At 44.4% G+C, this 13,490-nt stretch overlaps 1 protein-coding gene across 2 annotated transcripts in view; it reads right to left on the bottom strand.

The window, feature by feature from the left end:
• The window catches only part of LOC147152454 (tripartite motif-containing protein 54-like), a 43,543-nt gene extending 30,398 nt beyond the window's left edge, over positions 1-13,145 (bottom strand). For both annotated transcript variants that reach the window (XM_086042494.1, XM_086042505.1), the window contains exons 1-2: positions 13,016-13,145; positions 9,606-9,810 (exon numbers count right to left, since the gene is read on the bottom strand). In XM_086042494.1, the coding sequence (XP_085898620.1) occupies positions 9,606-9,791 (186 nt within the window). In that variant the 5' untranslated portion in view covers positions 9,792-9,810; positions 13,016-13,145. The remainder of the gene's footprint in view (positions 1-9,605; positions 9,811-13,015) is intronic.
• Positions 13,146-13,490: the final 345 nt, after the last annotated feature.

The raw sequence follows: 13,490 nt of genomic DNA, 5'->3' as shown, positions 1-13,490 counted from the left end.
AAAAAAAAAAAGTATATAGTTTTGAAATTAACGCTTGAACAACGCAAGAATCAGCATAAAGACGCCGGACCTCCTGTGTCTTACCACATCTCTGGTGGGTGTAGCAGGGAGATCAAACTCAAAGCTGACGCGACCAAGAGGTGCCGACTCCAGCCGGAATACACATGCATAGAACATATTCTTGAAATAAAAATTGGGTTGACTTCCTCTTTAAGGTATGGTATGTTGATTTGTCTTTTATTTGTGTGTGTGCGCGCGTGTGTGTGTGCGGGGAGGGGGGGTGCGTGTGTGTGTGTGTGGGGGGGGTGCGTGTGTGTACGTGTTGTTGCTAGTGTGATTTTACATGTTTTAAGACTGATAAGGGAATTTTTTTGTATGTCAATCATATTAATTACATTCGGTACAAACACACAACCTTACTCACTGTTACAGTCATTTTAATGCTCTTCTCAACTTCTCAACACTTTTGTGGTAGGATGAAAGTCATATGGATATGTAAGGATGGAAGCGCTTTAATAGGATGAGGACAGACGGGGTCTGTGGACGATTATTTTTATGAATAAGGACGGAAGGGTGCCCAGGTCGGTAAAGTGCCCATCTCTGCACTCAAGTCTTGCCTGTGGTAACACTTACTGGCATAGTTTTTTCCATATTTTTTTTTCTGTGACTACAGTAGTTCCAACACTTCGTAAATTCATGAATTCTTACTACAATTTTCTATTTTCTGTGCTCTATTTAGTCCATCCATCCATCCATCCATTATCTGTACCCGGAGAAAACCCACGCAGGCACGGGGAGAACATGCAAACTCCACACAGCGAGGCCGGAGCCGGGATCGAACCCACGACCTCTGAACTGTGAGGCGGATGTGCTAACCAGTCGACCACCGTGCCGCCCCTCTATTTAGTCCTCACTATGTATTTTGACAACTTGTGGAGTGTTTGTTCCTTCTCGGCTTTTAAATGATCTTTTCTATGCATGTTTTGTGTGCAGCATTCTCTAACTTTGAAATGAACTCAAAATGATTGACAACATCATTATCCTGTATCCTGTTCAGCAAGCATTCTGATGATATGCACCTTTTGAAAATAGGATAAAGCTGAAGAAAGTTATGAACGTTTTGGGGCCATCTCTTGTGTTTTATAAAGCTCCAGCATTGGCTGAGATGCCGCCAAACGGATGCCCATTTATGGGGAAATGGAGTTGGGGCTTCTGCAAACTCGAGCTGTCACTTAGAATGAATTCATTCATCAACATACGGTGTGAAGGAAATGGTCTGGTACGCATGTGCATGATCTCATGAATCTGACGGTGATCTTGCATATACACTCAACCTGTGTGCAGACTAGAGTGAGAACATTTGTACGAATTTATTAGTGAATGAGGCCCAATATATTCCCTCTTTTGTTCCCACCCACGTCCTCTCTCTGTCGAAAACTGCTTCCCTATATGACTTTTACACTATCTTTTTATGTTTTAATAAAAGTACAATATACTCTATATGCACGCTCAAAAGCTTATACAGGTTCACTGTTTAACTTCTCAAGGTGTCCAAAGATCAAATCGTTCAATGCGTGGGTGTGAGTCGCCAACTGTCAATTTTTTTATCATGGTCCAGTACAAGTCGGGTTAGGTCACGTCGCACGGTATGCGGCGGGCTTTCCTCTGCTGTCTGCAGTCTGGTCAGCGTTATGAAGTCAGAATCTGTTTTTAATTGCCTTAAATGGATAGATAAATGTTTGAAAAAATTTTAGGGCATTACACACCACAGGAGTAGTTTCCACCTTGCTCACATTTTATAAATGGGTACTGGTCCTCACTTTGGATGAAAATTGGTATGCGTGTACCCACTTAAGCAGGCAGTAGGTCACACTGACCCATTCATTTTCAGCGCACCAAAGAACTAAACATAGAATGAGGGTTAAACTGCAATCAAACTAACCCACAGTATAGAAGGGACATGTTTGTAAGTTTTAAGCTACCAGGAGGGTTTGAATAGTTTTTGCAAATAATAGGAAATGCCTGAAATAGCATCCATGTGTTTATGAAATATTGTAATTGAAAAAATATTTCTATAATAAAGAGAAGAAAACAACAAGGCCGTCCTAGTTTTAAACATTAAAATGAGTCAATCTACTGCTGCCGTCAGGTCTAGTGCCGGTGGTAGTCGGTATCAGTTGTGCACACCAGAGTAAAAACTGTCACTCTGGAAAAGGCGTGGTGTGAAAGGAATGACAAAAAAGTCCAAAGGGAACATTGACAGCCCTGAAATAGTTTGATGGGAGCCTCAGCTGCTGCTGGGTCTCCTGGATTTACAGCATGGATTAAAATCTTTTGACGGGAATGTTGTTGTCATGCTTGGTTGCTGGGCCAGCTGAAGGCCACCGCCATGCAATGTTCCCCCTAATTTTCCATGTCTCTGAGCATTCACACAAAACTCCCTGAGCAAACGAGACGTTGGGTGGAAACTTCACATTAATATTCCGTAGGCGCCATAATTGAGTTATGTAACGTGGTGTTTTGGTTGCTATGGTAACGGGTTGTTGGTTGGGTCACGTGGTGAATGCCGGGTAATTTTAAATAGGCGTGCTTACCAGCTGTACGGAAGAGAGAGTTGGGCTGGGTAGCCGTATTTTTTGTTGATCGCTAAACGCTGCGCTAAATGCTTCGCTTTGCTTTGCTACAAGCATATGCTTTGCTACGCTACGCCACTGTTATATTAAAACCATTCAAAGCGCAATCAAGGCTCAAGTGTTTCAACTGTCAAGCCACCGTAATAGCAGCGCGTCAGACAAGTACCCAACCCACCCACTATCTCTCAGAAGCGACAAGGCTGCTTGGAGTCGCTACATATTTCCTTCTGGTATGATAAAGTAGGGGTTCCCTTTGCAGACTGTGTTTTTGTTGTATGTTGGACACAAAACCATCGAGCCTCTTTGGAATGGATGAAAGGACGGCATTTTCAACCAACATAACATTCTGGTGCACTTCAAACCTGGTAACACCCTGCGACAAAGGCTGATACATCCCAAAGACCGGACACCCCATACTCAGAAAAGTAATCTAGTGTATGCAATCAAGTGCAGTGAGGAATGCACAGCCACAAGATTGGGGAAAACAAACACAGTGAGCAGTCGCATTCAAAACACAAACGGACTAAGTCTTCAGGTCAACAATCAGCTGTCTACCTGCACCTCAAAGACAAGTAACACTCTTTGGAAGACAAAAACATTTATATTCTTGACAGAGAAGACAGATGGTTTGAAAGAGGGGTGAGAGAAGCTTCTCGGATGAGAGGCGAAAACGCCTTCTAAGACAAACAGAGCAGTCCGGGTGTGATCCAATCAATGCCCTAAGAAAGAAATATCCACGCAGGCGGCACAGTGGACGACTGGTTAGCTAGTCCGCCTCACAGTTCAGAGGTCGTGGGTTCTCCCCGTGCCTGCGTGGGTTTACTCCGGGTACTCCGTTTTCCTCCCACATTCCAAAAACATGCTTGGTAGGTTGATTGGACCACTCTAAATTGCCTCTAGGTGTGATTGTGAGTGCGGTTTTTGTTTGTCTCTGTGTGCCCTGCGATTGGCTGGCAACCAATTCAGGGTGTCCCCCGCCTACTGCCCGAAGACAGCTGGAATAGGCTCCAGCACGCCCCGCGACCCTTGTGAGGATAAGCGGTATAGAGAATGGGTGGATGGATGGACATATAACACGCGTCAGTTTGACAATGCCACACAAAGAGGATTAATCAAAGATTTCACTTATTCACTTCATTGACTTTATATGTATATTTAATATTTTCAGCTCCATATAAGTCCATTGAAATACATGACGGCAATGTTCCCTCTATGCTGCGCATGTGAGCAATTGGGTGCTGCTCTCAGGCTCTCAATGCACACCAAATGCATACTGTGCATAAAAAAATTCCAACCTGAGCTGTGTTTGCATTTTGTATTTTCATATACTCCTCATAAACAAATTGAAAAGTTTATTTGGCATATGTGGTTGACAAAGCGGGGGAAAAAAAGCGGGTAGAAAAAATATGACCATTTCGTGTGTAATCATTGTCACACGAACGTCCGCCATAGCCACTCCTACGTTAATTTGAACTGGTCTCTGGTGCACAACTTTTTTACAAGGCTTCTGTTTCCTGTTCACCACGGCTGAGGTTTTTTGATAGCTGCGATTGGAAATTGGTCAAAGTTGGTAGACGGAAACGCGAACAAAAGCCTGTTTAAAATGATAGTTGGACCGGCCTAAAGGCGACTACTATTTGGTTCAGCCAGACAAAAAGGTGGATAGACTGATAGTGGAAGGGTGCCCATGCTGCAGGCAGAAATTGATAAATGGACCGCAATTTTTTTGTAAAATGCCCAGCTCTGGTGATATCAATGTACATTATCAACATAACGCTACCCTTGCATAGGGCTGGGTCTCTGACAGTGTAAGCTCTGCCTATGGAGCGCACTTCAAAGCGTGGCTCAACGTGGGTGCCCATCTAAATGTTTAACTCTGCCCAAACGGATTCTTGACCCCTAAGCGGCTTCTTTTTTCTTTTTTTTTTTTAACTACAGCATTTCCATCCATCCATCCATCCATTATCTGTACCGCTTATCCTCACAAGGGTCACGGGGCGTGCTGGAGCCTATCCCAGCTGTCTTTGGGCAGTAGGTGGGGGACACCCTGAATTGGTTGCCAGCCAATCGCAGGGCACACAGAGACAAACATCCGCACTCACAATCACACCTAGGGGCAATTTAGAGTATCCAATCAACTTACCATGCATGTTTTTGGAATGTGGGAGGAAACCGGAGTACCCGGAGGAAACCCACGCAGGCACGGGGAGAACATGCAAACTCCACACAGGGAGGCCGGAGCCGGGATCGAACCCACGACCTCTGAACTGTAAGGCGGACGTGCTAACCAGTCGACCACCGTGCCGCCCTACAGCATTTCCTTGGTGGGTTTAATGATGCAGCGTGTTATGATGTTACCCTTCTTTCTTGGTTTTTTAAAACTATATTGAACATTGATGATTACAAACCCTCAACCCAAAATGCCTTTCATCGTCACATCATAACCATGAGTAGAAAATGAATCGATCTGAACCATGGCTGAATTACTACTATCACCATAAATGTCCACTTTAAGCTTCATGTTTCAAGTGTGATTAAATTGAAATAAAATATAAAGTCAATACAGTGGTACCCCTACGTACAAAATTAATTGGTTCTGGAAGATATTTCTTAACTACAAAATTTGTAAGTAGAGACGTGTTTTCCATCTAAATTCCCTAATCCGTTCCAAGCACCCCAAAATTCAGACATAAATGTTTTATAAAGCATAAAAATGCATCAAAACGAATACATGTTACAATTAGATTATTGCATAATAAATGAGAGTTGAGCATGTAAAAAAAATAAGAATAGAGTAAAGAGTGTGAGTTATAGACACAACAAGGGCACCTGTCACTTGATAGCGCAGCTGGAGGTGATATTCTGTGAGGGCGGTCACGGAGGAGGAGTGGTCTCGTCAGAGCTTGGAGGTGTGGATGGTAACGATTGCACTTCTGCACTTTTTCCTTCGAGTCTTCCTCACCTGCGCATTGCGTTTTTACTTTTTTGGAGACTATTTTTATCATATTTTTAAATTTTTTTGGGGGGGGGAATCAGTTAATCGCTTGATCTCACGGACTAGCATACAGCTAGCTTACGACGGCTAGCTTGGGGCTATCTTGGTGCTCGTGTATTAAAATGCCTTCAGACGACAGCGCCGAACACAATAGCCTGCTGGAGAAGGCAAATAAAACAATCTTTGACCTAAGAAGGGATATTCGTGGTCTCTCAGAGGTCCATGAGAAAGTATCGGTCATCTCTTGCTTTGCGACCCGTTTCCCCGAACTCTCCGCGGTGGTCATGAGGAAGCACGCTCGTGAGATCCTGTCGGCAACAATGACGGCTGAGGCGGCTGGCTGGCCTCTCGGACACGGCGAGGTGGGATCCGATTGCCTGCCATCCTGCTCGAAACTGCTGCAAAGTGACACCTGGGTTGAGGTGGTGTCCCGGGCCGGGGAGCCACCCCACCACCCCCAACTGGTCCTGGGGAATCGGTTCGCTGCCCTGGCAAGTGAGTCTCCTGTTCCCATCACTGCACTACGGCAGTCGGAGACACCGACTGCTACGTCCGACGCTGGGGCTGTGCTCCCAGGGGCTCCCTCGGATTCCCCGCCACCTACGGCGACGACCTCGGCCGGGAACCCCATGTTGGGCGGGTCCGCCGGTGGCCCGGCCGTCCACTCACGCGCCGGGCTGCTCCGGGACGCGGTGTCCCGGTACACGAGTGGCCGACATCACCGGCATCATCAGCGACACTCACCGGTGTCATCCACCGTCATCACTCGGCCTCGGCGGAGCCATCCTGGACAGTGGGGTCGTGAATCTCCCGCCGGCGGTGAGTCCCTTGGCGTTCCCTCCTCACGTCACCCACCAACCACCGTTATAATTGGCGACAGCACCATTAGACGTACTCACTATCCCGGCTGCGTCACCCGCTGTTTTCCCGCAGCAAAAGTCATGGACATAGTTAACATCCTGCCGGGTGTTCTTGACTCTCTGCCATCATCCATAACCCGGCGCATCGTTCACGTGGGGACGAACGAGATCATTCCCTGACAGTCTGAGCAGACGAAGAGAGACTTTCACACCCTCTTTGCCTTGCTAAGGACCTGTGGTCTGTCGGTCTGGGTGAATGGCATTTTGCCGGCATTGTCTCGCGGAGTCGAGAGCTTCAGCCGCCTTTTAAGCTTGAACACGTGGCTCCTACGCACTTGTGGCCACCTTGACTTTGCTTTTATTGACAATTTTAACCTATTCTGGAATCGCCCGTCTTGTTACCAGCCGGATGGTGTTCATCCGAACTCTCTTGGTAGCAAGATTTTAGCCGCTAACATCCACCATGTCGTTACCAATTCCACTCCCAGCTGACTCTTGTTTACCAATCATATTTCTTATTCTACTCATAAACACTGCAATGACAATGTCACTACCATCACCTATAAGCCAATACAAGCTGCTCACAGTACCACCACCCTCACAAGCTCCCCCTGCAGGCCCCCATTATCATTACCACCATCGGACAGCTTTCCCATTGAAACCATCACCGGCAGACGCTTCCCTCGCACACACAAACAATGTGGTTTTAACAGTGGTAATCTAGTATATGTTAATACTGCTCATCCATACCACCATGAGCGCATGTCCAGCACAATAATTAATCTGGCCGTGCTGAACGTGCGCTCCCTTTTAAACAAAACTTTTATCATAAACGACCGGATTTTAGACAATAATTGACATGGTATACTTTTATCTGAGACATGGCTTGGTACAGATGCTCCAGTTGCTCTCACCGAGGCTTGCCCACCGAATTTTAACTTTTTATTTTCTACAAGGGATGGGAAAAGAGGAGGCGGGACTGCATCAATTTTTATTAATACTCTTTTATCAAAGGAGATCATTTTTAGTATCATTTGAACACCATGCCTTTGTTTTTAGCAGTCCCCCTATTCTCTGCATTACCTCCCCATCATTCCACTTCTTTTATGACAGAATTTTCATCTATTTTATATTCCAGTTATAACAGGATTTTAATAACTGGCGATTTTAATATACACATGGACAACATCTCGGACCCACTATCCAGAGATTTTTTAAACCTTTTATATTGCTTGGATTTTAAACAGCACGTCTTGCAGCCAACTCACAACGGAGGACACACCCTGGATTTGGTTATAACCTATGGCTTGTCTGCTGGTGTGTCCTCTGTTGTTGACTTGGCAGTGTCAGACCACTACTGTGTCTATTATAACATCGCCAGTTTTAACCATCTAGCAGTGAGAACAGTGAAGAAACGCTACCTATCTTCTGAGGTGGCTGCAAATTTTATCAAGATCTTAAAAAGCACTCCTGCTGACATTTTACCTGCACCCTGTGATCTTATTGTTGACAATTTTAACGTAAATCATAAATCATCATTAGATTCAGTAGCTCCACTTTTAATTAAAACAACAAAAACAAAGACTGTACCCCCGTGGAGAAACAATGCAATCAAAACATCAAAGAGAAAATGCAGGAGTGCAGAGAGGAGGTGGAGAAAAAGTAAACTTACAGTACACTATGAAATATTATGCGAACAACTGAAATCCTACGATAAAACAGTCAAACTGGCAAGATCTTCGTATTTCTAAAACCTCATTACATTCAATAAAAACAACCCCAGAGTTCTCTTCTCCACCTTTGAACTTTTAACTAGTTCTGATTTAAATAAGTCCCTCCGCCTGTCTAATCCGGGCTGGGGTCTCTATGGTGGTGGCGCCCCTGTGGCCGTGGGCTGTTATTCCCCTCGGCGCGGAGAGCTCCCCTTGGGTACCCTTTCCTCATATGGTTTCTCTGTGCCTTGTCATGTCGTTTTAACACATTTTATCAGGTTGTGCACTTTGTGTGGGTGTGTGTGAATGAGTGCTGATGTACTAATGGATATCTGTCTTGGGTTTGTTGGGAGGGAGGGCGTGAACGGATTTTTAATTTATTCATTTATTCTCTTATGTTTTGCTTTGGATGTTTTACAGCACTTTGAGCTGCATCTGTATGTATGAAAAGTGCTATATAAATAAAATGTGATTGACTGATTGTGATTGAAAGAATAAAAGTGATGGTCATTTACCTTTTAATTGCTGTCCTCATCGCTTTTTGCTCTCTTTGGTTCATGTTCTCTCTCAGAAGTGGTTTTTAAGAATAAGAATGCCTTTATTGATCCCACAGTGGGGAAATTTTCATTGTTACAGCAGCAAAGATATAGGTCACACAGGGACGGCGGGATAATGTGGCCATTAATGTATAACATTGACGGCAAACATTTAGGATCAAACCTATGTAAATATACGCAGTAACATGTGTATATACAAATGTATATACACACCAACCTACATCTACATAAAAAGTATGAGGAACACTCATTTCGGCCTGTACATAGTACAGAGGAAAAAATACTCTAAGTAAGTGACAGTGCTGCAGTGCTGTAGTGAAATGTAAGGGACAGCATTGGATAAAAATAAAACTAGACTAACAGTAGTGGGGAATGTTGAGTATTGCACGGTATTACAGTAGTGGGGAATATTGGGTATTGCACGATATGAGCTCAGGTGCAGGACTGCACAATTGCACTAATGTCCGCCAGTTTGTAGAGACGACACAATGTTCTTGTTAAAGAGTCTGACAGCAGCAGGCAAGAAGGAACGGCGGAATCTCTCCTTTGCACAGCGAGGGCTACCCTAATGAAGACTAGCGCTACAGAAAATCGACTAAATGAATTTCTTTTGCATTGTGCAGCAGCGATTTCTAAAGTGACGCCACCCACTAGTGGGTTGGCATGCTTGTTTTTTCTATCTTGCTGTTTGACAATAGTGTGGTGGTGTATGCGAGGAAAACATTTATGTGTTTCTGAGGTGGTTGGTTGTCATGGGAATGTACACAAGCTAAGGCTCCGCTAGTTGTCTTGCATTAGGAAGCATCAAGCAAACATTTTGGCTGCATCTACAGTACGAAAGCACTGACCTGGTACAGTTCATTAGCACAACTCCTGCACAGGTTGTGCTGGCACGGCAGGATGACGATGGGCTTGTGGAGGAGCTCCAGGCAGATGGGACACATCAGCTGCTTCTCCAGAGTGGCGAGGCCCAGCTCCCGCTCAGCACCGCCACAGCTTCCACCGCTGCCCCGCTGTAGCTGGCTCAGAGACATAACGTCTGCGCCGCACTTCCTGTTGATTGATGACCAATTGTATGATTTCATGTTGCTTTAAAACAGTTCACTTTTAATAATGGTGACAATTCCCACATAGCAAAACGCATTTGGGCCAGATCTGGCATGAAGGTGGCACAGGGGGTAGTCAGTCGGCACTGGCATACGGCATGTGAACCGAACATGGCCCAGGACCGGCAAAGGAGGCACTGTCTTGACTCTGGCAAACAAGATGTGGGCCAGTTCTTGAGTGAAGTATCTGGCCCAGAAATCAATTTAGGATTCTGGGCCATGTATGTATAGCCAGTCTTCTTCCACCCTTAAATGCAGTTTCATTGTTTCTTTCTACACAAAGTATTATTTTACATCACAGACGTAAGAATTGTATTACAGCGTCACACTCCCACACACGTGCACGCACACCATTACGACGCGCGCGTCGACTGACGTCTGCAGAAGAAGCCCAGCTAGCAAAATAAATAGCAAAACCCACCTGCACTTGGCCCACATACCTCAATGAATGACAGCCACATCTGGTTACCAAAAGTCAGCCATATAATGCCCATATCTCAGCCAAATCATATAACCATAGCTGGTCACACTCGGTTACCTAGCTAACTGTACAAGTATTTATTTTAAAAAAGGTATTTATTTATTTTATTTATCTAAAATGCTTTATTCAAGAGTCCGCTGATAGTGTAGTGGTACACACGCCTGAGTTGTGTGCGGGCAGCGTGGGATCGATTCCCGCTCAGTGACAGTGTCTATGTGTGCCCTGCGACTGGCTGGCGACCAGTTCGGGGTGTAGTCTGCCTTCGCCCATTGACGGCTGGGATAGGCTCCAGCAACTCCCCGCGACCCTGTATAGGATAAGCGCTTTGGAAGATGACATGACATGGCTTTATTCAAGAACACAGTTCAACACATCAAAATAACAGCCAAGCGGAGACAAACAAACAGGAAAATAAATATATTCTACAAAAATATAACGCTCTCATAAATACAGAATCTTGAGTGCATTCCTATTTGTGGAGTGTACAGTTGTTTTCATATATTGTCTGACTTCATTTTCAAACATGAAACAAATGCGGTCTTCTATGGCTCTGGTTGAGGTAGTGGTGCAGTCACCTGACTTCGGTGTGGTTTCACTTCCCACTTGATAGAGCACAAATGTGAGTGTAAATGATTGTGTTTGTGCCCAAAAATAAATAAAAGAAACGGAACAAGTATAGAAAACTTTATAAACGAATGAAAGACGAGTGTTGTGGTAGTGTTTAGTCTTAAAAATGTGCTGGGGACAGAATCGATTAAGTTTAAAGCTGAAGTCAACCCAACACATTTTTTTTTCTTCAAAATATGTTCCCAGCAGGCCCACTAGTTAAAACAAGGCATTCTGATAAATATTAGGTTTGTGGAATAAGAGTTAATGAACCCGTTTTTAGCCATCTCTGGGGGCAGCCATTTTGTCACTTCTGTCGACAGAAAATGACATCACAACTGCTCAGGGCTCAGGTAACGACCAATCATGGCTCAGTTTCAGAAGACAGGTCAATACTTCTAATTTCTGCACTTGTTGCATGAATGAAAACTCTAAAATCTTTTTTTAAGTAAAGAAGAGAAATAACATTAAATTCTTACAGTCAAAGTCCATCAAAATTGTTAGCTTCACACCATAGCAAGTAAACAACATGGCCAAGAAATAATTATCATAAAGAATGACAGATGCACGCACAGCCATTTTTCTGGCTATGCCCCTGCTCTACCCTAAACATGACTACAGGAGGAAAATTGATGACAAATTGTAAAAATAGATATATGAATCGCATCATCTGTCGTTGTTCCAGCCAAAGTGGACATCACTGGAGACGACCAAGCAGGACACCGCTGTAGAAAAGAAATCAAATAGAAATAAAAAGTAAAAAGAATCCACACTGTGTTTTGACAAGCCATACTGTATTGGTTGCGGGAGAATGTTCTATGGACAGATGAGGCATAAGTGGAATTTTTTGGCAAGGCACATCAGGTCTATGCTCACAGACGCAAAAAAATATGTTTCCAAGTAAAGAACACTGTCCCTACTGTGAAACATGGAGCAGGCTAGGCTATGTCCTGGTGCTGCTTTGCTACACCTAGCAAAGGGTGTCTTGAATCTGTGCAGGGTGCAATGAAAATCAAGACTATCAAGATGTTACAAGGAGAAATTAGCTGCCCAGTGTCATTAAGCTTGGTCTCAGTTGCAGTTCATCGGTCTTGCAATAGGATAATTACCCGACACACAGCTAAACACACCCAACAATGGCTAAGAGCAAAACATTGGACTATTCTAAAGCGCCTTCTTGATTTAAATGCTATTGAACATCCGTGGAGGTCACTGATAGTGTAGTGGTACACACGCCTGAGTTCTGTGCGGGCAGCGTGGGATCGATTCCCGCTCAGTGACAGTGTCTATGTGTGCCCTGCGACTGGCTGGCGACCAGTTCGGGGTGTAGTCTGCCTTCGCCCATTGACGGCTGGGATAGGCTCCAGCAACTACCCGCGACCCTGTATAGGATGAGCGGTTTGGAAGATGACATGACATGAACATCCGTGGTAGGAGCAGAAACTTGCTCTATGGAGGGTGCTTTACCATTCAAACCTGGCACAAGTGAAGCAGTTTACTCACGAAGAGTGCGGTCCACTCAAACACCAGCTGAGAGGGGCAGAAGTCTCATTGAAAGTAACAAAAATTGCAGTAATGACCTCAAAACAAATTATTAAGGGTACCATCATTTTTAGTCCGGCATGTTTCATGAGTTTGTATTTTAAAATAATTCTGGTGAGCCACAATTCAAAAGCAATGTCTGATTCTCATTGGTTAATTTTCATTAAAACAAGTGCACCTAAACCAACAATTTTGTCCAAGTTTGTAGGTCTCCCTCTACCTCCCTTGCTTGGAAGCCGTATCCATCCTCATCATCCTTCTGCCAATATATTATAATAAAAAGACCGGTCCAAGGTTCACACGCAACCCTGATGTGGACAAGCACTACCGAAAATGGATGAATAATAAAATAAACAAAAACAAGGCCATTGTTTTCAGAGTTATTGTAGGCTATGTTACATTTCCTTCCGGATTTTTACATCAATTTTGTTTAAGTCAATTTGACTCGCAACATAACAGAGGGGTTAAATATTGAAATATGTTTACACACAAGGAAAAACATGAACATGAAGTGTTGACGTACCTTTTCTTCTTTTGTGTTTCACAAGCTGATCCTTTTTTCTATTCCTGCCGTGTGTGTTTGTTTGCATTAAAGGGTTTCCAATTATGAGTGAAAAAAGTAATCAGCGGTCCGTCTCTTCGGAGCGACATTAGGATCTGCAGCTCCTGTGACAGAGAGCTAAATCTGACACACAGTCACACGTGCAAAAACCATATGAGGCAACGACAGATTAAGACCAAGCCGCACTCTGCAGTTGCACACACTCAATGGGCACAAACAGACACACTTGTGAACTCTCCATTTGGGTCACATCACCCTCATGCGCACACACACAAACATGCATTGCTACACACTGTTGTCATGACCAGGAGTGGACTTGCCATTAGGCACGCAGGACAAAGCCCAGTGGGGTTCTCTGGGGCAGATTTCGATGTTGTTGGTTTCCTCCCCCTAAGACCCCCCCCCCCCTTTTTTTTTTCTAAGAGAACAGGGGCCT

Source organism: Filicampus tigris, chromosome 1 (assembly GCF_054856515.1).
Source record: "Filicampus tigris isolate MCC_2025a chromosome 1, RoL_Ftig_1.0, whole genome shotgun sequence".
Lineage (NCBI taxonomy): Eukaryota > Metazoa > Chordata > Actinopteri > Syngnathiformes > Syngnathidae > Filicampus > Filicampus tigris.
The sequence above is the reverse complement of the archived record's forward strand: the minus strand, read 5'-3'. Positions and strand labels throughout refer to the sequence as shown.